Here is a 23,848-nt window from a genome sequence, read left to right as displayed (position 1 = left end):
GTAGAGGGGAAGGATGCAGCTTACACAAATAAAATCAGAATGGCTTGCAAAACGTGAATGAATTTTGGTGAGAAGGTGTAAAACAAGTTACAGGTTGCTAGCTGGATCCTCAGTTTGTGAGATGAATAAGTCAATTAGGAGCTCTTCAGTTTATTAGAAACTTAATTGCCAGGCTGTAATGGAAACTTGTGAACTGCAACAATTCGTTAGAAGCAATAAAAAAAGAGTGACTTTGGGGCAGACGAATATTTAGTGGGCTCTTTTAAACTGACATGTTTAGCTTAGAGCAGACAGGCTAGATTTTTCACCTGAAAAGACAGTCCATCTCATAGGAGCTCTGGCAGCGTTACTTCAGGTGATCAAGGGCACAATCTTCAAGAGAACCCTCTTTGCAAATGGCCCGTGGCGTGGTTTTGCGTTGTGATGCCTTAATCCCAGGTACCTGACAGAAGTTTTACCATGTCAGGTGAGCGTGTCTCTCTGCCAGAGAGAAAGTAACCCGAGTTCAGTTACCGAGATTAAATATGAGAACTTTCTGAGACAAGAAATATACCCCATGTGGAGTGCGTGAATAATAATAAATATCATTACTTTTATGTTGCTGTAGCCTGGAGAAAGGACTGGGGAAATGGATGCTTCAGGTGCTTCCATCTCCTTCATCCTGCGGACCTTGTACAGATCCTTCTTGCGGTGTCATAATGTCCTTGGGGGCGATGCTGGGAGTTCCTTCCACTCCAGGGACTTAGTTCTGGAAGTTAAACATTGCAGTACCTGTATTGAGTATAATTACACTATTTATTTAACATGGTTTTGGGGGGAAAGTGGGATGGCAGAGCATATTGCTTCAGGTCTGTACAATACCTCCAGAAATCCAGCTTGAGTGAAGCTTTTGCATAAATACAGGGATGCGGTTGGTCCTACAGATGAGATATATACACAGTCCATATGTTGTGGGGTGGGACTGCAGAATTGAGGAGACAAGTCCTGGATTCAAGCAGTCTTTGCCTACAGGTGCGTATGAGGAGTATGAGTATAGCTGTCTCCTTCAAGAAGAAGAAAAGATCTCTTCTTTCCTTCCCGTACCCTAAAGGCATTTGCACAGGGGTGGTGATAATTAATCCCCACATTTCTACTACATATAAAGAAACCTGGCTGTAATTTTCTCCTAGTGGGACTCCATTTTGTTTTTAAAGGTAATTGATAGCTCTGGACTTAAGCATTTCAATTATGGGAGCGTCTCTTGGGGACCAGACTAACAGACCTTGGAAAAACGTTCTAATGCAAATGCATCATGTGGATTTTTACAGTAAGACAGCGCAGGATGCCTAAGGATTTGCAAAGCAGTTGAACAGTAAAATAAAAGCTGAAATAGTGCTCAAAATATATAATGGCATGGGACTGGTTGGGAGCAAGCAGGGTGGAACAAGTGGTTCTCCACTTGGACCACTGATTCCTCTTTGGCCTTGGGTGAAAATACCTCCAGGTATGGACATCTCTAAGTGGAGGAGAAGGAGGCACTTGCCTTGGACACAACACATTGAGAAGGCAGCAAAATCACCATGACAGCACTGTCTGTGTCAGTGCCATGGGGGGTTTGCTCCTTCTGCTCCAGAAGATGGAAAACTTGGGCTGTAATTCTTCCTTTTCACTGTCCCTGAGCTCAGCTCTCATTTTTCACTGGCAGGAACTGGAAGGCCAAGCCTTCATCCTAATCACTTCCCTCCCTCTGCATTCCCTGTGCTTCTGTGGCTCCTCATCCTCAGGTGGTAAAGTTTGGTTTGTGGGGCCAGGGTTGAGGTACCATCTGCCCCCACTTCTGCTGGGACATGCTCAGGGCTGGGATGGTGTGGCTGAGCTTTTCAGTGCCTCTACATCCATATGGGCAAAAAGGGGCGAATCTGTACCCCTCATTTCTCCTAGCAGGGTGAATCCTAAGGACGTCCTTATTCCAAAATGTGTCATTAAGGAATTAAATCATGTTGGAAGTCCCAGATGTGCTTACCAGTCGGTTTTGTGCTTTTGAAAGTAGGTGCCATAATGTCTTAAGTATTTTTAGATCACTGGGATATTTTCAGCTGGAGGAAAATCTTTTTATTTTCTTTGTTAATTGTGCTATGAATAGATCTTAGGCTACTGAGGAGAAATGAGTCGCTGTGTTGAAACGGCGATCCCTGGTGAGTTGAGGTGTACACCTGGCTGCTCGGAATTGCTTACCGAGCTGGGCTGCTGGAGCCCTGACAGCTTCTACCAGCTGTGGATCTGTCCCAAAAGTTTCCTGGGCTTTTTATGAAGACGTGGCAAGCTGCCACTTGCTCCCAACTCCTCCGGGCTGTGGATTAATACCGCAGTTTGGACCCTGATCTTTCTGTGTGAATCACAACGGGCCCCTGCACCGTTCAAACGATCAGTGAAGAAACTTTAGAGCATCGTCATTCATGAGCTGATTTCGCTCCTTGAGACACAGTAAGCAAGAGCCGTGCATGTAATAATCACAAATGAAAGGCAGAGGGGAATCGACCAGAGGGAAGGTGTTGGAGATACTATTAACATTTGGAAAAGGTGTTCTAAGTGATGGGCTTGAGCCTTTTCTGGAGTGAATCAGCATTCCCCGACCTGACTGCGGGAGAGCTACAGGAGAGTCCTGAGGCAGGACATCTGCACCCTGGCCTCATGGTTTTCAAGAAGGGTTTGGTGATGGTAATGATGGTGGTTTTAAAATATTGCATGATTTTTTTAAAGGAAGAAAATTCTCAGGAAAAATCACAATGTTGCTCAACGTTGTTCAGCCTGGAGAAGAGAAGGCTCCAGGGAGACCTTATAGCGGCCTTTCAATACCTGAAGGGTGCCTATAGAAGAGCTGGGGAGCGACTCTTTGCCAGGAGGTATAATGATAGGACAGGGGAAACGGTTTTAAATTGGAAGAAAAAAGATTCAGATTAGATATCAGGAAGAAATTTTTTACCATGAGGGTGGTGAGACACTGGACCAGGTTGCCCAGAGAAGCTGTGGCTGCCCCATCCCCGGAGGGGTTCAAGGCCAGGCTGGATGGGGCTTGGAGCAACCTGGTCTGGGGGGAGGTGTCCCTGCCCAGGGCAGGGGGGTTGGGACTCGATGATCTTTGAGGTCCCTTCCAACCCAAACCATTCTATGATTCTATGATTCAATATCTGCACCCTAAAGGGAAGCATGGGAGCCTCTGTAGCAGGATTGTCGACAAGGAACAGGTATTACAGACACAAAAAGCCAACCACAAGGTGAACCTGGCTCCATCAATAGGCAGAATAAGCAAAAGAGAAGGAATTATCAGGGGTAGAGGATTTAAATACCTTTGTGTGGGTAAATTATCAACTCATTTCATATAGCTTTTCACTGGCCAAAGAGAGAATATCTCTGGAGACGTTTTACTGAAGGCAGAAACCCAATTAGAATAAGATTGTTACACAACTAATAAAGTGTTTTCAGACAGAGAATTATTTTTAGCGCTGTAGAAATATTAAAGCATTAGAGCAAAATATGTAAAAGCAGAGAAGAGCACGGTTAGGAACTTTTCATGGTCTTTAGGCACCGCAATGCCTGATTTTTGAGGGTTGGTTGGTGTTCTGGCAGTTCACAGCACCACCCAGACTTCCCCATTGCTTTTGCCCCTGCGCAGTGACACACGTGCCAAATCTACTTCTTTTCAGAGTTAATGCCATTCTGGATATGCTAGAAATTTTTACTGTCAGAAACGTGGAAGCTCATGCGTTCAGTGCCATATATCTGTTTCCTTGCCTCCTTCAGCTGGGTGAAAATTTACGGGGGGTCAAAAAACCCTGCCCCCAATGTCTTTATGTTAAACTAACAGCCAAGGATGTTAAGGAGTGTATGCGGTGTGGCTGGGAAGTGATGCAGAACTGCTTCTGCATTAAAAAGACCCAGTAATTAGCAAGATGCCGTCATTACGAATTGTTTTTGTGGCTTTCTGTTGGAGATTATCCTCCGTCCTTTTTTCTTACACGCTGCAGTTCATTTAGGTGGTCTAAATACTTCGGGTCTCCTCCTTTAGACAGGAGCAAACCTGGACTCGATGATCTCAAAGGTCCCTTCCAACCGTAAAGATTCTGTGACTCTGTGAAACCCTCCTTGCTTGGAGGTTAGGGAGATGGTGGAGCGAGCTCCTGAGAGCACGTGGTGCTTCCTCCAGCCCTGGTGGAGATGGAAGGTGCTCATCTCCCCCCCGATTCCCCCAGCCAGTGCCATGGGTGGGTTGGGTGCCAGTCTGAAACACGAGCTTCTCCGGTGACAGCGCGGAAACCGTGAAGGAGCCTGCGTTTGGCCGTGGCGTTGCTTCTCCCCAGTGCTGTCAACACCAAGGCTCAGGCTGCGAGAGCAGAGCAGAGAGCTGCTGCTTCAGTGATTATTGCTCAGACGTCCACCTACCCGACCATCTCTCCCTCCGCACCTCCCCTCAGCCCCGTTTCTGCTGTATCTAATAATTGTGTTTCTTTATAAACAGTAATTTAGGACAATTAGGAGCAAGAGCATAGTTAAACCCTTAAAAGGTTATCTCGCAATGTCATTTTCTTGACTAATGTGTTCCTGCTGCCATGTCGTTTGTGAATAGACATGTGTTAGCCAGCTAGTGTGCTTCATCTGGGCTGACTTTGATTTATTTGCTCTGTAAATTGGGACTGAAGCAATAATGGAAAGTGACATTAATTGTTTAACAGAGTCCTCTTTGTCACATCCTGTGCTTTCTCTGGGGTGTTTGAATGTTGAAACTTGTACAAAACTAATTGAAATTGCTGTGATGAGGACCAGTGTCCACTCAACTTTCTCTTTCTTGAATGTCAGCGCACTCGAATGTCTGTTTAAAGCAGGAGAGCTGAGCAGCTAACAGCAAATATCAGGGTTTCTTCTGGCATGCTATTATTGAAGAAGGCATTCCCCGTTAGAAATAGTAACACTTCCAGCTTTGTTGTCAGCTCGGTGAGCTGCAAGGCTCAGGAAGGGGGGGTGGTGGTGGTGCCCCCCACCAGCCAGACTTGCTGTTGAGGTTCCCAGCACAGGGCTGGGGGTCAGGCAGCCACCGTGGCTCTCACCACCATCCAGCCCACCACCTGCAAGGGGTTGGAAACACCGTTGGAAAAAAACAGCTTCCATGACATCTCAAAGCTTTTTTTTTTTTTTTTCACCTCATAACACCTTTTTTGTACTTTCCTAGAAGTGACACCGTAATTTTCCTCTTCTCCTCTCAAAAAGTGGCTGTGAGAAGCTGCACTTGGAGCGTGTTTTGAGTCACAAGGCAGCTTCCCTCTGCTGATTTCCATCCTCTGCAGACTGAACGCTCACGGCACTGTGCATGTGTCTGCTTGGTAAGGTGGAAACCACCAGATACCAGGACTTAGACTCTTTTTTTCTCAGTGGCCAAGCCTCTTTCGGCCTTTTAAGTAAACGCTTCTCCTTAGCATTAGCTTTCCCTGAGTGTTTGTTTCTTGGGGATGATGCTGTAGGCACCAGAACAGTCTGTGCCCTGCCGTAGCTTTCTAGCTCAAAGACAGAGCCTTTCTGTGAGGAGCCGTGAGGTGTGATTTGGCAGAGAAGCCTGGCAGGAGCAATTATCTCTGTGGTTTATGAGCATCTCCGTTCAGAGTCTGGTAGATACAGTATTACTGAAAACAAAGTCATTCTGAGGGGATACCCAGATTCACTTGCCTTTTTTAATTTATTTATTTTCTGAGGTGTAACTGGAAATGTTTTGTTGTTGACTTTTTTCCTTTTTTTTTTTTTTTTTCCCCAAAGGAAGAGCTTTTGTTTGTCTTACTGCTCTGTTCCTGACTAATTCACTTTTAAACTATGAGATTTGACCTCAGCTGAAATCTCTTTGTAGTTTGAACCTGGAGCATGGTGATCCACTCTGAAGCCGGTGGAAAAACTCCCACTTTGATATCCCTGGAATCAGTGAAAGGCTTTTCATTTATTTTAATAGCACTAGGGTCAGCCTAGGAATCCTAGATAATTGATCTGTCAAGATCAATTTCCAATCTTTCTGAAAAATAAATATAATGATTTTTACACAATTCTATTCTTGAGAAGTCTCAGTAATCCAAAAATCTCTACCTTAACATACGGTAGGGACTATATTTCATTAAAAAATCGGAAGGCATTTAAATTTACTCGATTTGACAAAAAGAAGTTTTGTTGCTGAAATAAGATATCTAATACAAATTAACATTACAGCCACATCTGATTAGGAATTAATCTACTTTTTATAATTGCAGTCTGAATTAGATAAACGCATACAATAGTCGCATTGAGCACTCGAACGATGTAACTCAAAAGGACAACTTCAAAGGCAACCTGCCTAATATATTTCTTTAAAAGAGACCCAAAGAGCCTGCCACCTATGATATGAGTCCTGATGGCTACTCTTATGCCAGAATGCCCAGGAATCAGAAGCTTTTTCCTTGGTTTAGGAGCAAGGATTTCCAGAAGTATGGAAGGGAAAACCTTTGTCTCTTACACAAGGCCGTGTATGTGAACAAGGTTTTCTACATTTCACTGGTGATTCATTTTGGTTTTCTGATTAGCTGTCTTATTCTCTGATTCTTGTAATTTTGTCAGGTCAATTAGCTGATGTTCAACATCGAAAAGAGAAAGGAAGAGACAGCCTGGGCTGACACCATCATTAGGTGTCAGCAGCTTAGGCATATCCTGTAATGCAATCCCTGGGTGATTACTTCTCGTTGTTAACACCGGATAAAAAAAAAAAAAAAGAATTGTGGAAGAAAAGTAAACTAGAGCAATACAGTGTGAGTGCAAAGAGATTTCTCTTGAATTTAGAGATGGATCATTTTATTGTGGTTATTTACATCTTCTGAGACATTCTTGCTGGGTACTATTTCAAGGGCTGGCTTAACTGTCTTTTGACTGCATTTTTTCACATCCAGAGGCATCGTTTTGGTTTTTTTTTTCGTCTCTCTTCTCACCTGGTTCCTCTTTTTGTGTTTTGTCCCCTTCCTGCAGAAGATAGATGAAGAGAGCGAGGCAAACTTGCTAGCCGTTCTCACAGAAACACTGGACAGCATCCCCGTGGATGAGGATGGATTGCCTTCCTTTGATGCACTGACAGATGGAGATGTGACCAACGAAAATGCCGCTAGCCCTTCCCCGATGCCCGACGGCACCCCTCCAACTCAGGAGGCAGAAGAGCCGTCTCTAGTAAGAACCCTTCCTACTGTTTAACAGGAATTGGATGTGCCCCTGGCTACCCGCTGCATGGGTATGATGTAGTCACAGTAAGGTCTGGACTTTTCATTTAGTCTGGAAAGGAAAATCAAGTGAAGAACTGAAAATTAAGCAGGGATTGGGGGGGCGGGGGGGGGGGCCAACCCAGGGGGGGGGGGGGGGGGGGGGGGGGGGGCCAACCCACCAAATAGCCACAGGATGACTAATAAGGCAATCTATTAAAAAGCGTGTTGAAGAGATTGTTTTTGAGATTCTAGTGCTAATGGCTGACACGTTTGCTTATCATTCTGTTCAAATAAGGGGTTTTAATCCATATTTCACTTCTCGGGGCTCTTTTTGTATCTATGTTTAGACATCACTTTTTGTGATCTGTAAAGAAAGGCCCATCGAGGCTGGCAGGATGTGGGGCTAATTTTGTGCCTTTAACATTGATTTGACCAGTAAGCACCAGCTTAGTGCTAATCAGGGCAAAACTGAACCTTGGGTGAGGATGTGGGTGAAACCTTAGATGCATTTTGCTCAGTAAGACCAGCGTGAGACGTGATTCTGTTTCTGCTGAAAGCCCCTTATCACGGGCTTCTGCGGAAGCAGAGCCAGATACCTGCATCTCGGCGCTGCGTATCCATTAGTCTGTTAAAAGTTTACGTCTCTGTTTAGATCAGAGGCCTCTTCTGTCAAACAGATTGCCGAGAATTTCATTTTGCCATGGATTCAGAAATCCAAGACCCCTGTCATTTCTGCTTGCCCCGCAGTACAGTGCAGTAAAGGGAGCAGAAATACCCTGCCAAGCCAGAAGAAAATGAAATCTGTTTGCTGTGGGGAATATCAAGCCCTCCTTTCTGTTTTATTGTACTTTTGCTTGTTGAAATTGATGTAGCTATCTTTTAAGTAACTATGCAAAAATGTAGATAAGTCATTTTAATCCATAAAAGATGCATAACTTTATTCTTTTCCTTCCACCTCCCTTTCCCTGATGTGTTTGTAGCTTAAGAAGCTCTTGCTGGCTCCAGCCAACACTCAGCTAAATTACAATGAATGCAGTGGTCTCAGCACACAAAACCATGCAAACACTAATCACAGGATCAGAACAAGCCCTGTGGTTGTTAAGGTACAGACTTAATCTTTGTAATAAGGAAAAAAAAAAAAAAAAGAAAAAGTGTAACAAGGTCTTTTATGCTTTCAGCAACCAAGCAAGCAGTAGATCTATATGTATTGTATTAATCTGCCTACTATCTTGCAACTGCTTTTAAGGAATAAAAAAAGTGAACAGATTATAGGCTGGGTTTCAGAAAATCACCTGAGCTCCTTTATGCTCTGAATATTTCATTTGTGCTTTTTCTCTTGGCAGAGTTCAGTTGTAGTCCCACCGTCTGTTACTTTATTGATACCCAGAGTAGTAGGGGGTAGGATAAAATTTGCTGATGGGCTGGTGTTGTTTATGAGTGACTCCAGGATGCGGGACTGCCATTTTGCCAGCTGTCTGAGCTAAGAAAAATGAGGCTGGATTCTTGGCGAAAGATGTATATCAGCCATTAATTGGATAGAATGGGGGCTCTGACATAATTCTGTTAGTAGGCAGTATTAAACAATGTTTGTCTTGCTGTTCACTGTAACTGAAAACAGAGCGTTTAGGGGTACTTAAGAGAGTTGTGAATACTGGGCTCAAGCAATCAGCAGCAAATTAAGGTTTAAACCAGCTTATTTTTTTGTTCACAGTAAAGGCGCTGTAGGGTCTTGTTAGTTACATGTTGCTGAGTAGGAACATTGAAATGTAGGAGAAATGAAATAAAAAGCTGCATAAATGTCATTTAGGAATTTTAAATGTAATTTTCTTTCCTTGTTCTGCAAACAATTATTCACAGCTCATAGATCTAGTACACTTAGACTGAACACTTCATTGAAAATCTCATCTCTTCAGAAAACCTATATCCATTCTGATAAGGTTCAGCTCACTAATTTTAGCTTTTTTTTTTTTTTCCGTTATTTTATTTTATTTTATTTTATTATGTCCTGTTTTTAAGACTGAGAATTCATGGAGCAATAAAGCGAAGAGCATTTGTCAACAGCAAAAGCCTCAAAGACGTCCCTGCTCTGAACTTCTCAAATATCTGACTACGAATGATGACCCTCCTCAGACCAAACCAGCAGAGAACAGGAACAGCAGCAAAGAGAAATGCACCTCCAAAAGGAAGCCCCATCTGCAGTCTCAGACGAATCATCTGCAAGGTGGGTGTGGGACCAGCAGTGAGGCAGGGAAGCTGAAACACCGTAGTCGCCAATACCCTCGATACCTCTTCTGTTCTTTGGATTAGTGTTGTAAATCCAGCATCTCTTCTGCGTAGGGAGAATTTTAAAGCAGTCCAACCAAGTTAGAATTAGTTGGCTAGATTTAGCTCTCCTGTCTCTATTGCCCCCCCCACCGCAGAAAAAGAATCTCAGGGAAAAAAAAATTAACAAATAACACGTTAATATCCCAAGCTAGCTGGAGATACTTACTCACACAGAAAACTCTACCACTAAGAAATCATTATACCCCTAAACAAGCTGGGCAGGCCAGTTCATTAGCGAGCTTTCTTTTTTGCTAGTGTAAAACTGAAGGCATTGTTAACCTGCCACGTAGTCCTTAAGAGACAATAAATAGTGCTTTCACTGCTACAGGGAAAGCAGTAAATGTGTCATTCCTGCTAAAGCTGGAATGCCAGTTCGTAATTTTATTTTGTAAATAGTTGAAAGTTTAGCTGCCATCCTGATCTTTCTCTCTCGTTTTAGATTCTTTATGGCCAAAACTAAACACTTGTGTTGACTTTTAGTATCCCCCGATGCACAAAGAACGGGTTGGTATTACAAGTAGCTTCTGTGAAAGGGATGCAAGAACTAAAGCCCCCTTTCTTGCTTTCTCTCCCCCTCTTCCCCTGCCTGTTTTCCCAAGATAAAGCTGTAAAACCTTACAAGCCCAAAGGGAGCTTTTTTTACAGTTGCTGTTACTTTAAAATGCATCTACATACACATATTGGCCTGGCATCTAGAAGGCCAGGTGCCCATCTTGACCACATCAGTGCAAATTCTGGCTGATTCCACTAAAGTCAGTGGAAGTTATCTGGCTGCAACAGCGATCCGGATGTGACCCTAAATGTGGTGTTCTGGTATTTTTAAAGCAACAATTGTAAACTGTATGGTTTTATTTCTTTTCCCCTCCCCACTTCCTGCATTTTCAGCCCCCATCAAATCTGATTTTTCACTCCTCACTAGGAAGTATAAGCAAACTTAATAAAAATAATCTTCCCTTCCCGACACTAAATACCCTTCTCGCAGCTGTACATTCTGACATCCTGAGTATAGCTTTCCTCATTATGGTCTCAAATTCTCTGAACAATGTTTCTTGTGAGAAAGAAATCCAACTGCCCCTAGAGCTTCTTGGATGCCAACTGCCACTCCTTCTGGATGGCTTCAGCAGTCTGCTTCACGGCACAACCCAGGCTGAGCTGTACATGTAAAACCTGGATCTTTTACTGCAAAGGTACAGAAACAGGGACCTGCCAGAGGTTACAGCAGGCTTTATTAACACTGGGTTGGGTGTTAAGGTGATACGTGATAAGGTTTATCATGTACAACATGCTCTATGCACATCTGTGTTATACACATGCATAGATGTGTGCACACACACACGAATAAATACAGATTATAAAATCTTCCTGTTCAGCTGAGGCAATTTTCAGTGCAGAGGACCAGGGCACATTGGGTTGTGGAAACAGCACAGAAGGAGAGGTTAGAAAAGTCCAAGGGGACATACAGCTAACCTACCAGATAACTGTGACTTTGGTGATATTGCAGGTAGAGAGAAATTACTCTCTTCTTTAATTCCTGCCGTTTAATTTACAGGCTTCTGAAATGTTGTTTTTTCAGCAAATTTGCCTCATACACCAATATATGACTTCAATATCAATGGATTTGCATATAATACAAATACAGGAACATAATGCTTTCAGCTTGGACAGTCAATTCATGCAGAATCAACCTTGCAAATTTAACTGATATTTGCAGACCTGCAGTCATTTGTTCATACATTTAATCAAAAGTACAAGAAAATTGGCTCCTTCTGTTTTAAGAAATAAGCAGGGTCTGATATTTTCTTTCAAAGTTAGGGAAAGCTCACAAAGGATAAGTCAAACGGTATTTTCCTTTAGGGTTACTGTTGCAAACATATTGCAAACCCACGGGAATGTCCACAAACCCATTCATGCCAAAGATCATCTGTGGTTTTGCATTGAAATTTGCCCATGAGGAAACTTAGTTCTTTTGAACCTGAATGTTTTCAATTTACAGGGACAAGCAACTTCATGTGAACCCTTTTTTAATAAGAAAAAAAAAAAGCACACCACAGTAGAGCTTGAAACTCTAATAAACAGGCACCATGGAAAATAATAGTGTCTTCTTGGCTAAATATTTACACTATCAATAGCTGTATGTGAGGACGAATCCTTTGCAGGAAGGCTGTTTGGTCAAGCCCTTGCCTAGCAATAAGAAAACTGATGGGTGTTTTGGTATGGGAGTTTCTCAGTGGGAGAGCTCAGTAATATCTGCCTAAAATGAATACAGACGAGGGTGAGATAACGCCTTGGTTCTGTGCCCATCTCTGGCAGGTTTGCACTCTGCCTCGGCGCTTCAGAATTCTGAAAATATACGTCCTGATGTGGGACTATTCTGTGGGACTAATGAGAGCTAGAATGAGACTTTTTAGAGGCTTAAATAGCTCTTACACATTCAGCTTCCTTAGAAAGCCGAAATTGGGTAAGAGTATGCAGATTTTTATCCTCAAAAAAAAAAAACCTGGAAGCCCTTGTATAAAATTTTATTCCAGAGCCTTGCTGTAAGGTCTGAGGGGTTTTTTAAGCCAGTTTTACTTCTAGGTAGCCACTGGCAAACATTAATATCCTTAGATATACATAAAATACACACAAAGAGGTGTCAGGCTACATTCAGTCTTACCACACCTGGTTTTTATGCACAAATCAGCAGCGGTGCTGGATCAGCCAAATTACTCATTGAGGGGCATCTTCTCACTCCAGCGGTGACTTCTGAGGAAGGTGAAACTGAGGTGAACACCTGAGCTTCCATTTCTCACTTTCATATGGGGAGGAGGAGAAACAATATGCAGCTCTTGAGAATTGAGGAGGGGTGGGTTTTTGTTGTTTTTTTAAATAAATGTAATATCGCTTCAGGAATGCTCTAGAGCTTCTAAAAGTAATCAATTTGCATATAAAATCCTTTAATGTTGATGGGAGCTCCAAGCCTGGAATGAATACGAAATACGCAGTAGTGACACTCTGGACAAAAGATCTGCAGTGCAGGAGTGTTCAAGGGGAACATTTTGTCTTAAGTAATTAATTTGCAGAAGAGATCCCCTGCTGTTGTTCTTGGTACAATGCTCTCTGCGTTTAAACATCAATCTAACTTCTGAAAAGTAAAATTTGCAAGTAATATTATTTTTAATTTTTAAACATTTTGCTGGCAATTAAAGGAGTCTTAGTGGTATTCCAATATCCTAGCTCTCGGATTGCTTTGGGAAAATGCAAGTTTGTATATGAATAAAAGTGACAAAGACTTCTGTTTTTTATAGCTAGAGCTTTGTTTTTTGCTTATGTTGGGATTGTAGTGCTGAGAGCTTCAACCCCATTTTTAACCATCTGTGACTGTGTCCGTGGCTTGTCATAGTTTGCAGGATAATTTGCAGAAATTTGGACTAAAACTGGTTGGACTCTGGCCTCATAGAAACAACCTATTCTCAGTGCTATATATAAAATTGTATATTGTAGAAGTAAAATTAACTGAATATTCATAACGTTCTGTTACTTCATAGTTATTCTGCTGCTTCTGTTTCCAAATAAAACGTGAACTGTAGTCTAAATTAACTCTAAGAGAAATAACGTTTTCACAGTGTATCCTGTAGAGTTCTTTATTGATTTTTAGCATGTACCACTCTTCTTCTGAAAGGTTCTTGGCATTTGGGTTGTGTACTGTATTTCAGAGGTACAGTAATTGATGTAAATCATAGTTGAAATTTAGGTGGCCTTTTGATACCAGTAATAAGGAATCAGGATGAGTTTCCTTATTTATCTATCTAAAATACACTGAAATGGCTATTGAACTATCAGAGTTCAGCCCTGACTGACATGGGATTCCAGCACCAAAATAAAAAGAAATCTTTTCAGTATACTCTATAGAGTGTTTAAATATTCCATAATTGTTTTCTGTTTTCCTTTAGCCAAACCAACAAGTTTATCACTTCCATTGACGCCCGAGTCACCAAAGTAAGTACTAAAAAGCGCAAACATTTATAAAAGGGAGGGGGGTTCAATAGATTTTGGCTACAGCAACTCCATTTCAGCTTGTTTTTATAAATGTGCCCTGTCTTCCAGTGATCCCAAGGGTTCCCCATTTGAGAACAAGACTATTGAACAAAGCTTAAGTGTGGAACTCTCTGGAACTGCAGGTGAGAAATGGGGAGTGCTGGCTCTTCCTTTAAGCATGGCTTGCGTGTGTGTTTGTTCATTTTAACATACCACATGTACACCGAGACCTCACAGAGGTCTCCAGTAGATTAACTTCAGTGCAGTTTAGCATTGACTTTTTATCCAGTTACCTGAGAAGGAGTGCGTTTGAAAATATGGCTCCAAACCCACACACGAGAGCATAATTTCTGGGAAAATATGAATGAAACCATTTATCTGTTATACTTCCCCATTTCCCCATAGATTTGTGTACTGCTGAGAATCATCTTTCAAAGAGAAACCCCACAGCACAGTGTAATAGATGGTACAGGTGGAAAAGTTATGTCACCCAGTCTGTCTCTGGGCCGGTCGAGGGCTGCACGTGACTGCATGTTTCAGTGCTTTGTCAATTCTAGATTAATATGTCACAAATAACAGCTTTCTCCTCTACCGCTGAAAAACTATTCCATAGCTTAGAGGTAATTTTTTAAATTGGTATTCATTTTATAGTCTTGCTTTCTCTTTATTTCTTCCATTAGCACGCTTCACGCAACCTCCCTTTATCCTCCTCCTCCTTTCAGATCCCTGGTGTTTGTACCTTTTGAAGATTTGTAGATTATTTTTTTTATCATGTGCTGGTTTAGTTCATGCATCACCCATTGTGCTCATTTAATTCAGCTGCTCTTCGTTCTGCTGAAGTCAGTTCCTTCAGACTCGGATCTGGTTTATTGCTTTCCTCCAAACTCTGTTTTGCCTCTCTTTTCCTGAAGTGTCCAAGGGCTGAGCACGAGAGCACACATTGAGCTCCACCTCAGCTATTGCCAAGACTGTTTTCTTTGTCAGTTGTGTCATACTGAAAACTAAGAGATCATAGAATCATAGAATGAATCATAGAATGATTCTGGTTGGACCTTCAAGATCATTGAGTTCCAACCCCCCTGCCATGGGCAGGGCCAAGATGTACTTGGCATGTGTTTCTCTCAAGATAACAGTGGACTGTAATTGTGTGGCCTCTAGCATTTTGGGGGTCATTACAAAATATGTCTTCAGGTACCATAAATCAGCGTGGTGCCCTGAAATTCAGTGGCAGCTTTACGCAAGAGCAGGCCCAAGCACTGGAATTGTGTATGTACTCTGGGCTTTCCCCTCCCTTCAACCATCACTGCACTTTTTCAGAAACTTCTTCATTAGTTCAGCATTAAAATATGCCCGTTTCTTCTGCCACGTTCCGAATCTTAATCATTCTTCTCGTGAAAAAAAGGAGCATCCTTCCAATGCACCTTCTTTCTTGCAAAACTGACACAAACAGGGCAAAATTCACTGTATGCAGAGGGATAATCCTGTGCCAGTGGGCCTGACACATGGAGAATCCTCTTTTATCATTACTGGAGAGCAAATCTGGATGAGGGATGCCCATTTGTAAGCTCACTGGTCGGTCAGTGCCCAGTGCTGCCAACTGAAAGGGGGCAGATGAGGTGACTGCAGCAGGAGTGGTACAAGCAGCCCTTGAAATATACTGAAGGAAGCAGTGTTTTCTCCCAGCCACAAAGTCAGCAGCCTGCTCTTCCCCTCAGCTGACCAGACAGAAGCTGGGAAGTCAGTCTGACCCCTTGATGGTCCTCTAGTGTTGCCTCCATGATGGCAACAGGAACGGTCTTGGTATGACCAAGTTCATTCCTCTCCATCAGCTGTGCACAGAGGAGGAAACTCAACAGTTCTGTAGTTGTCTTAGATAATATAACCAGGAGAACCAGCGCATTAAAACATGCATCAGAAGCTGTGAAACAGCAGGGCTGGATGAATATGTGAGCAGGAACGTACTGTGAAAACATGATATTATTTTTTTTTTCCCTCTGGAAGTAAATAGAGTCTAGCTAGAAAATAAACTGATGATAATTAGGAGGAGTAACAGTTGGTGGAGTGTGTATGTGGCCAGGGAGTTGGGGCAGTGTTACCAAGCACCGTACATGATGATGGCTCTTGGACTTCATGTTGTACTTGCTCTGGTCTTCTCGATGCCTACTGAGGAGGTTTCAGGAGATTGTATTTCGTGACTTGGTAGCTGTATTAACCTCTGCCTTCACATAGACGTAGATTTTATTTTTATACTCATATATGAACATAAATCTATAAAAAGATGAGTGGTTGTGCATGTCTTTGTAACTCATTTGTATTGCAGTAGTGTCCTGTGTCATGAGTCTGCTTGTGTTGGAAGCAGACAAGTACATAACAGAAACAACCTCCAGTACTGAAGAACTTCCAGCGTTTGTGAGTAAATCATGGCAGAATTGGGACCCACTTCAGTTTAAGAAAAATCAACCAAAAAAAAAAGAAAGGAAAAAAATAGTGGCAGTAGTGATTAATAATACCTTGGAGTTCTTTAGTGAGACCCTGGCAACTCCAAATTATATCCAGATAACCGCATTGCTCATTGTCCTTATATAGGGCAGCTTGCACTGTACAAGCACTATTTATTATAATTTAAATAGGAGTTGCCTTGATCTCACTGCCGAATTGAAAAGACCATTAGCACTGCTGCTCGCACTATCGAAGCACAAAGTATTTTAATATAAATAGCAGCTCCCTTGATCTCTCTGCTGAAAACAACATTGGTTCCCTCACTGATGAATTAACTATAGAGTAGAAAAATAAATAAATAAAAGCATTTCCCATATGAGCCATCAATCTTCGTCACACGCACATTTTGGATTCATGTATCTAAAGTCAAACTGAAACCATTCTCTTGCCGATGCTATATCTTGCTTTACAACAGATTTGTTAGTAGTTGTGAATGTAACTTTGTCCTCCCTAAAACTGTCAAAACATTGATTTGTCAAAATACAAGGAACAAATACATTTTTTTAAAAGTGTTTCCAAGCCACACATAAGAATTCTTTGAATGCACTTTAAATAAGTGGCCTATCATAGAGGAATAAGTCTTTTGCTCTCTAAAATCCCAACTCCTGCAGCTGATTTCTAGTGCTATTCTAAGGAAAGTGGACCCAGGACATCATGACATGGAGGAAATTTCTGTGTAAGGAGAGTCTCATTCGGAGCAAGAAGCTCTCAAGAGGTCCTTCTCCCTTTCTTTGTTTTTGCCCAACTTGCTAAGAGGCAATGGGCTTGAACCTCTCTTGTGTCTTCCAGGAACATGGGACATTCCTGTGTCACTGGAAGAGCTCTTTCCTCTTAGTTGCCAGCCGGGGCATCTGCAGGCACAGGGACTGGGAGGATGACTCTCCCTCTGGAGGTGGCTGTGTTTTTCTTGGTGATCGAGGGCTCCTCAATGATTGTTTTAGACTTTCTGCTGAACTTCTAAATGCCCAAAGTTAGATGGCACGGCTCATAAATGTTTGAAATTCAGCTCTCTTTGTTCTCTCAGTGTCTTTTTGAACCTTCACTCCTAAATACTCAAATCCATCATGTGAGTGTGTGAAGTGAGCCTACATGCTTAAGGCTCAATCAGAAACTAGAGGGATTTCCACTCTCTTATCTGCAACAGGTGACTTGGTGAAAAGTCTCTCATTTGCCCACAGATCCCTGTGATTTAGCTGATCCTAAAACTCCTCACCAGTCTTTATAGGGTGCAAAATTTAATATCTCCAAAAAGATGACGGAAAAGGCCGCATGAACACAACCAGCTTGAACAGTGATTTGGAATTCACGAGCATCCTTGAGGATACTTACACCTTGTTGTTTGCCCACCTCTAGATCTGTGCTACCTCTTAGTTGTCAGAACAAATACTTAAAATCTATCATGTAAGAACTTGTTTGACCTCAGAATGATTTCTGATAAAATGAGACATGAGCTGCAAAGAGTTGTCCAGAGGGAGTAAAATATAGTAAATTATTTTATATTTTCAGGCGTCTGTGTTTATTCTCTGCAGCACTGACAACAGGATTAAACAGAATACTCAACAAGCATGGAGTTTTTTATTATATGATGGGTATTTAATTTTATTATATTTTCCTGGCTTCTGCAATCTTGTGCAACACAAAAGCTCTTCCGATTCTTTTACTGAATTGAGCTGTTATCGCGTGTTCAGTGTTTTAAGTGGCCTTAGATAATGTTTGCCTTGACAATCCGTTTTCAAATTTAAAAGGTATAAAAGTATTCATTTTCAATGCTTCTCAAAAGCATGTGTAGAAAGGTTCTGGGGCTGCGTTCCCCAAAAGGCGCTAATTCTCAGCCCCCTCAAAGCACAAAATATGTCATCAAATGTTTAAATGCTAACAGGTACAGTAGAGTTTTAGAAAGATACATGTCTATGTAAAAGAACATTACAAATCAGTCCTAAAAAGTCAAGATGTCGTGTTCTGTGCAAAGGCACTCCCCTAATTTCTGCTTATCAACTTAGCTGAGCTAAATGAGTTACTAAGGGGGGGTTTTAAGAGGAGTTTTGGAGTGTATCAGAAGTGGTTTCCTGGAGACTTTCTGGAGATAAGTTGCTTGGCCAAGGTGGTGGAGTCGGTGCACACTCAAACACCTTTTGTTGCAGGGACTCAGGGAGGATGGTGCTGCTTCGGCGCCGGCAAATTGATGTACGCTCTTTTGGAAGCAGAGTATCACCGAGCGAGTTCCTAGTCTATAGACAGAGCAAGGCAAAGTGCAAACGTACCATTTACCGAAGCCATTCAATTAAAGAAAAGCCCCTACAAAGAAAATGGTTTTATAGTATGTCATGAAAAAAATACTCGCCTTTTACTTTAAAAAGAAAAAAGACTGTTTAAGGGGGGATGATTGTAGAGTATGTACCACTTCTAACAGATTTGCTGTGCAGAAGTACATAAGTGTGAGTGATGTAGAGGTACTTGTTTATTATAGAGCACATTTCAATGCAGTAATCATAAATATTGCTAAGGTTGTGCTCTGTTGAAATATGACCTACATACTCTTGATTGTTTGTGTTACGTGATTTGTCTGACACCCATTACATTCTGGGTAATGGCAGCCATTTGTTGCTGTGCACAGCAGGCTCTTTTGACAAAAGAAAATAGGCAGCAATAAAAAAGCTATAGTCTGAATTACATTCTGCACAGCGCTGCACTGCTGAGAGTTTGTGCAAGTGTGTTAACAATGCTCTGAACTGCCTCTTGTCAGCCTTCAGCCCGTAATGGCCATCTGTCCTTCCATAAATCTGTCAAAACCTGCTAAGTTCAAGAGAGAGCACAGAATATACCTTGTACTGTCAACGCGAAAATGTACACGTTGGCGGAGAGATCGGCGCGTCCGATAATAATCCCAATGGTTATAGAATATTGTAACGCCGCTGATGGGGGATCGTGGCCCACAGTGAAGATGACCAGGGATTAGTGGGAAGATGAGCAAGGAAGGGTGCAGCCAACTGGTTTTCTCAAAGTTCACGGTTTGGAGATGGGTCATGGGACGCGGTGACATGAATTCCAAACTTCTCTCCCTCCTCCATCCCCCCGGTGAAGGTTTGTTCAAAAGTTAAATGAACATTTTTTTTCCAACTTTCATCTATTTCTACTTGCCTGGGCACTTCCTGCTTCTGCTGAAAACCAGGAAAAAAGCCAAAATGCCACGAGGAAGCCCTTTCTTCGGCTGTCTCCAGCGCAGCTCTGCCAGCAAGAGAAGTGCCAGTAAATTTAGCTCAGTCTGTACTTTTGCGAGGGTTTTTTCCAGTAGGGTTTGTTTGGTTTTTTTTACCCCTCCTCTAAAGATTGTTGGACTCTTCGTAGAGCTTCTGGAAACTGTCGTGCTCTGTGTTTAGCTGGCTTCCTGCCGGGGCTAGATTTAAAGAAGTGGAAATGGAAACAATATTTTATTTGGAATATTGGATTATCTCTGGGGTTTCTTTGCCTGAATTTCTTAAATATGCATGTTCTTCGTGGAGTTTCTGCTTCATTCTTTCTTTAAAGCTACATCCAAAAAGTTAGTAACTAACCCCAGAGCCTCTCATGGCCTGTATAATTTCATGAGTAAAAGTGACAGTCCTAAATTTTTTATCTAGAAAACAGATTTTGCTTACTCAAACCTTTGTTGAATCTGAGCCTGAAGTTTTAATCCAGAAATTATTACTGCAGAATTTTGAAGAGGATGGTTCTCTTCGTTTTACCAAAAAAATCATTTGGTAGTCAAAAGTATTTGTTAGTGAGGAGGTGGACAAGGTGTGAAATACATACTGCTGACTCAGGTGAATTTTCAGGAAGGGAGAAAAAAATTGAGGACTCAAAAGGAAATAGTTTAACAGTGATGAATTTACACTGAACTTTTTCACTAGTAAATTCAAAGTTGAGGTAATTAGAGTTTTTAGTGTCCTTATCTTTGCCTCAGTTTCCCTGACTTTGGTGGCATCAGGCGAAGTCTCCCCATAGCCATGGGTAGCTCATAACCATTTTTTCCAAACATTCAGACAAAATCAAGCTTCTCTCTCACATCAAGTATTCATGCCTTGGTACTCCTATCTTCTTTTTTTTTTTTTTCTGGAACAAATTCATTGCAGCTAATGCAGTGGGACTCCCAGTCTCCATTTATGCTCCTTGGGGAGCACTATGCATTGATGGACGCTTTTCCTTCTTTACAGCAAAACACTATAAAACATGTTCCATTTGCATTGATCTGCTGAGCTCTGTCGCATGGTTAAAAATACAAAACAAAACTCTATAACCATGTTTGAAATACACATTTCCTGTAAGTGTGTCTGCCCTCTCTTGTCATTCTTGCTAAGGAAGTAATAGAAAGCTCATTGCTCGAGCTAGAAGAAAACTTGGGCAGCATCAGCTTCTGAAGCTCTTAAGGATGGTTTGGATTATTTAGGAGAACTCCCTAATCTCAGTCTAATTTGTTTAATTTTAAGCATATACACTTCTGAACTACGTAAGGGACAATTGGACAGAAGCAAATTTTTCAAACATAATGTATTAAATATCTTCCTGAAGAGTAATTATCTCCTGAACAGTGGCTGCAGTTTGCTGTTGCTCTGCCCTGGTGTCCTGGGTTATCCCTTTGTAAAGTGTGAAGAAATTCTGTGATTTCTACAGAAAATATTGAGAGTTATATTCTACCCTTTTTAAAAATAATTGGAAGATGCTGCTTTGGTTCCCAGGTTTTACTGGAACTGGCTGTAGTCGTTCCTGCAATTTTGTCTCGCCATAAGTCATATAATCTACTACAGTTACATGAACAATCCTGGTAATTAGTGGTATCTTTATTCTTGAAATACTTCTCTGTTTCTTTTTGACTCCCTGCTTCGTGATTTCTCACTAGTATTTAGTTCTAAATGCAATGGTTCATTACAGTTGCAGTTGTCCTGTTGTTCACTTGGGTTTCAGTTGCAGAACCACATTTCAGGCAAAATGTATTAGTTATGCTTACAAGAATGTGTTATACATACATTAGCAATGGTTTAATAAGTTAATGAACTGTGGAGACAAAGAGTCATTGCAGTTGGGTTGTGGAGTTGCTGTACTTCCTTGCCTTCAAGTTCTGCATCCTACCAGGGTTCCTTTGGTAGCAGTCATTTACTTGTCTCGAGCTTGCTTTTATTCAGGTTTTTGTCTGCTAATTTCTGCAGGTTTTTGACGGTGCCAGTCTTTTGACTTTTGAGCTTTATATCAAAATCTTTTTGATTTTTAATGAAGAAAAAAAAAAAAAGAAGAGCCTTTTGGTTTTTATCTCTTGATCTTTTCTATCAAAATCTACAGAGAGAGAGGCGGATGTCATGAAGGAAGGGGAGGGACAGAAGTGATGCTGAAGATTAATAGCAGTGCATGAGTACTGTTGCTATTGTCGTTACCAGACCTTTGGTGTCTCGCAGCCTAAATTCTCTTATTCCCAGAATTAGTAGTGTTAAAGTGACATAGAATGGGTCTTGCTTTGTATCGGTTTTAAAGAAGCACATGATCCATGAGCCGCCTTTATAAACGTCATATGTGTGCTTAAAAGTATTCTGTTCCTCCTTTTTCCCCCCTTAGGCCTAACTCCACCTACGACCCCTCCTCATAAAGCCAACCAGGATAATCCTTTCAGGACTTCACCTAAGCCGAAGTCATCATGCAAGACTGTTGTACCACCTTCAAAAAAGCCCCGCTATAGTGAGTCTTCCGGTTCTCAAGGAAATAACCCCATCAAGAAGGGTCCAGAACAGTCTGAGCTGTACGCACAGCTTAGCAAGACTACAGTACTGTCCAATGGACATGAGGAGAGAAAGACAAAACGGCCCAGCTTGCGGCTGTTTGGTGACCATGACTACTGTCAATCTGTGAATTCGAAATCGGAAATACACATTAAAATATCCCAGGAACTTCAGGACTCCAGACAACTAGAATTTAAGGATTCTTCACCTGGGTGGCAGTGTCAGATTTGTTCTTCTTTAGAACAAGACCAGTATTTCAAGAAAGAGACTTTACAGACAAGTAAGCAGGGATCCCACGGTAATAACAGGAAACAGCTGCAAGACCAGGAAATTCGGGCTGAACTGAATAAGCATTTTGGTCACCCCAGCCAAGCTGTTTTTGATGAAGAAGCAGATAAGACCAGAGAACTAGAACTAAGGGACAGTGATTACAGTAACGAACAATTCTCCAAACTACCTATGTTTATAAATTCAGGACTAGCAATGGATGGTCTCTTTGATGACAGTGAAGATGAAAGCGATAAACTATGCTACCCTTGGGATGGGACACAAGCCTATTCATTATTTGATGTATCGCCTTCTTGCTCTTCTTTTAACTCTCCATGCAGAGATTCAGTGTCTCCACCCAAATCCTTATTTTCTCAAAGATCCCAAAGGACACGCTCTAGATCAAGATCCTTTCCTCAACGCAGGTCTTGTTCCCGTTCTCCATATTCCCGATCGAGATCAAGGTCGCCCTGTAGTAGATCCTCTTCAAGGTACAGTACAGCAAATTCATGCATCGTCGTCGTAGTTAAGAAGGAAAACGGAAAAAAGGGTAAAGCAACTTAAAGGAAAGGAAGGAAAAACCAAGAAATAACTTAATCCGGCGCAGCTCGTTCTCTCGCTCTTGAGCTGATTAACTCTGAAGGTTACGGGGTTGCTACAGAAGCACTTGTTGCCATTATCCATTAAATTTGCCAAGTTTACACTTTGTGAGTGGAGCCGGTGAGGTCAGCAGCAGAGCGATTGGCGAGAGATGTAGACAACTAACCTTTCCCATTATCGGCGAGCTGCCCGGTGCCAGTCTAGCTGCAGTCCCTATCAGATGAAGTTGACAGTGGCTGACTCTGCGCTGTGTTAGCCTCAATAAGGAGCATTACAGGAGGGCAGAGGGGGGGTGAAATCACTTGGGGCCCCTTAGTTGACTAGGAGATGGCAAACTGTCACTGGAAAAAATCTCTCTGGTAGCTTAGAAGAAATTGTCCGTTCGGGGAAGAGGTAGGAAATGGTGTCAAATAGATTGGAACTGAATGACAGAGGTGAATGTGTTTCTTCCCGCAGATCTTGTTGCTATTATGAGTCCAGCCACTGTAGACACCGAGCACACAGAAGTTCTCCCCTACATGCAAGATCGCGATCCAGATCGCCGTACGGTCGCAGACCCAGGTAGTGCCTTCTGCCCGCGTTTTGCTTTGCTTTGCAGCTGCTTCTCAAGAGATAATGAAGCATCCCACAAATTGTATCGCTAATTTTACGTTCACAAACGCAGGTGCTTGATTTAATGACTTGAGTTCTGTTTCCTAGATATGACAGCTATGAGGAATATCAGCATGAAAGACTGAAGAGGGAAGAATACCGCAAAGAGTATGAAAAACGGGAATCTGAAAGGGCCAAACAAAGGGAGAGACAGAGGCAGAAAGCAATTGTAAGCACCGTGAAGATAACTTTCGTTTTGAAATAGATGTCTGTTTCTTTTCATAGATTTCTAAAGCTAGAACTCAGACTTTATTTTCTTTCTTATTTATGAAGGAAAAAGCAAAATACAAAAATCTGCTTACGTATATTAGAATTTTAGGCAAATGTGTGTTTCCATAACAATTTGTGGTTTGATGTCACAATGCTAATTTTTTCACGTTCTATAAATTTCAACCCTCCCGAGTTTTTCACAGTCAACAGATACAAAGGACTTACTGAAAAAAGGTTTCATCCTAGACAAAAGACAATTAAAAGTGAACCAGTCTATTTCTTATATAGGTCTATCAGCAAACCTGC

General features: G+C 41.8%; 1 protein-coding gene across 4 annotated transcripts in view; it reads left to right on the top strand.

Annotated features, from left to right (window-relative positions):
* The window catches only part of PPARGC1A (peroxisome proliferator-activated receptor gamma, coactivator 1 alpha), a 432,535-nt gene that overhangs the window by 396,641 nt on the left and 12,046 nt on the right, over positions 1–23,848 (top strand). For 3 of the 4 annotated variants that reach the window (XM_014937103.1, XM_014937104.1, XM_014937105.1), the window contains exons 3-10: positions 7,006–7,200; positions 8,213–8,335; positions 9,249–9,453; positions 13,490–13,535; positions 13,644–13,717; positions 21,654–22,572; positions 23,138–23,242; positions 23,381–23,501. In XM_014937103.1, coding sequence (XP_014792589.1) covers positions 7,006–7,200; positions 8,213–8,335; positions 9,249–9,453; positions 13,490–13,535; positions 13,644–13,717; positions 21,654–22,572; positions 23,138–23,242; positions 23,381–23,501 — 1,788 coding nt within the window. Of the gene's footprint in view, positions 1–7,005; positions 7,262–8,212; positions 8,336–9,248; positions 9,454–13,489; positions 13,536–13,643; positions 13,718–21,653; positions 22,573–23,137; positions 23,243–23,380; positions 23,502–23,848 lie in introns of those variants that run through there. The other variant, XM_014937106.1, reaches the window with a different exon arrangement.

The sequence above is a fragment of the Calidris pugnax genome, unplaced genomic scaffold (assembly GCF_001431845.1).
Source record: "Calidris pugnax isolate Ruff unplaced genomic scaffold, ASM143184v1 scaffold49, whole genome shotgun sequence".
NCBI classification, from domain to species: Eukaryota; Metazoa; Chordata; class Aves; order Charadriiformes; family Scolopacidae; genus Calidris; species Calidris pugnax.
The sequence above is the reverse complement of the archived record's forward strand: the minus strand, read 5'-3'. Positions and strand labels throughout refer to the sequence as shown.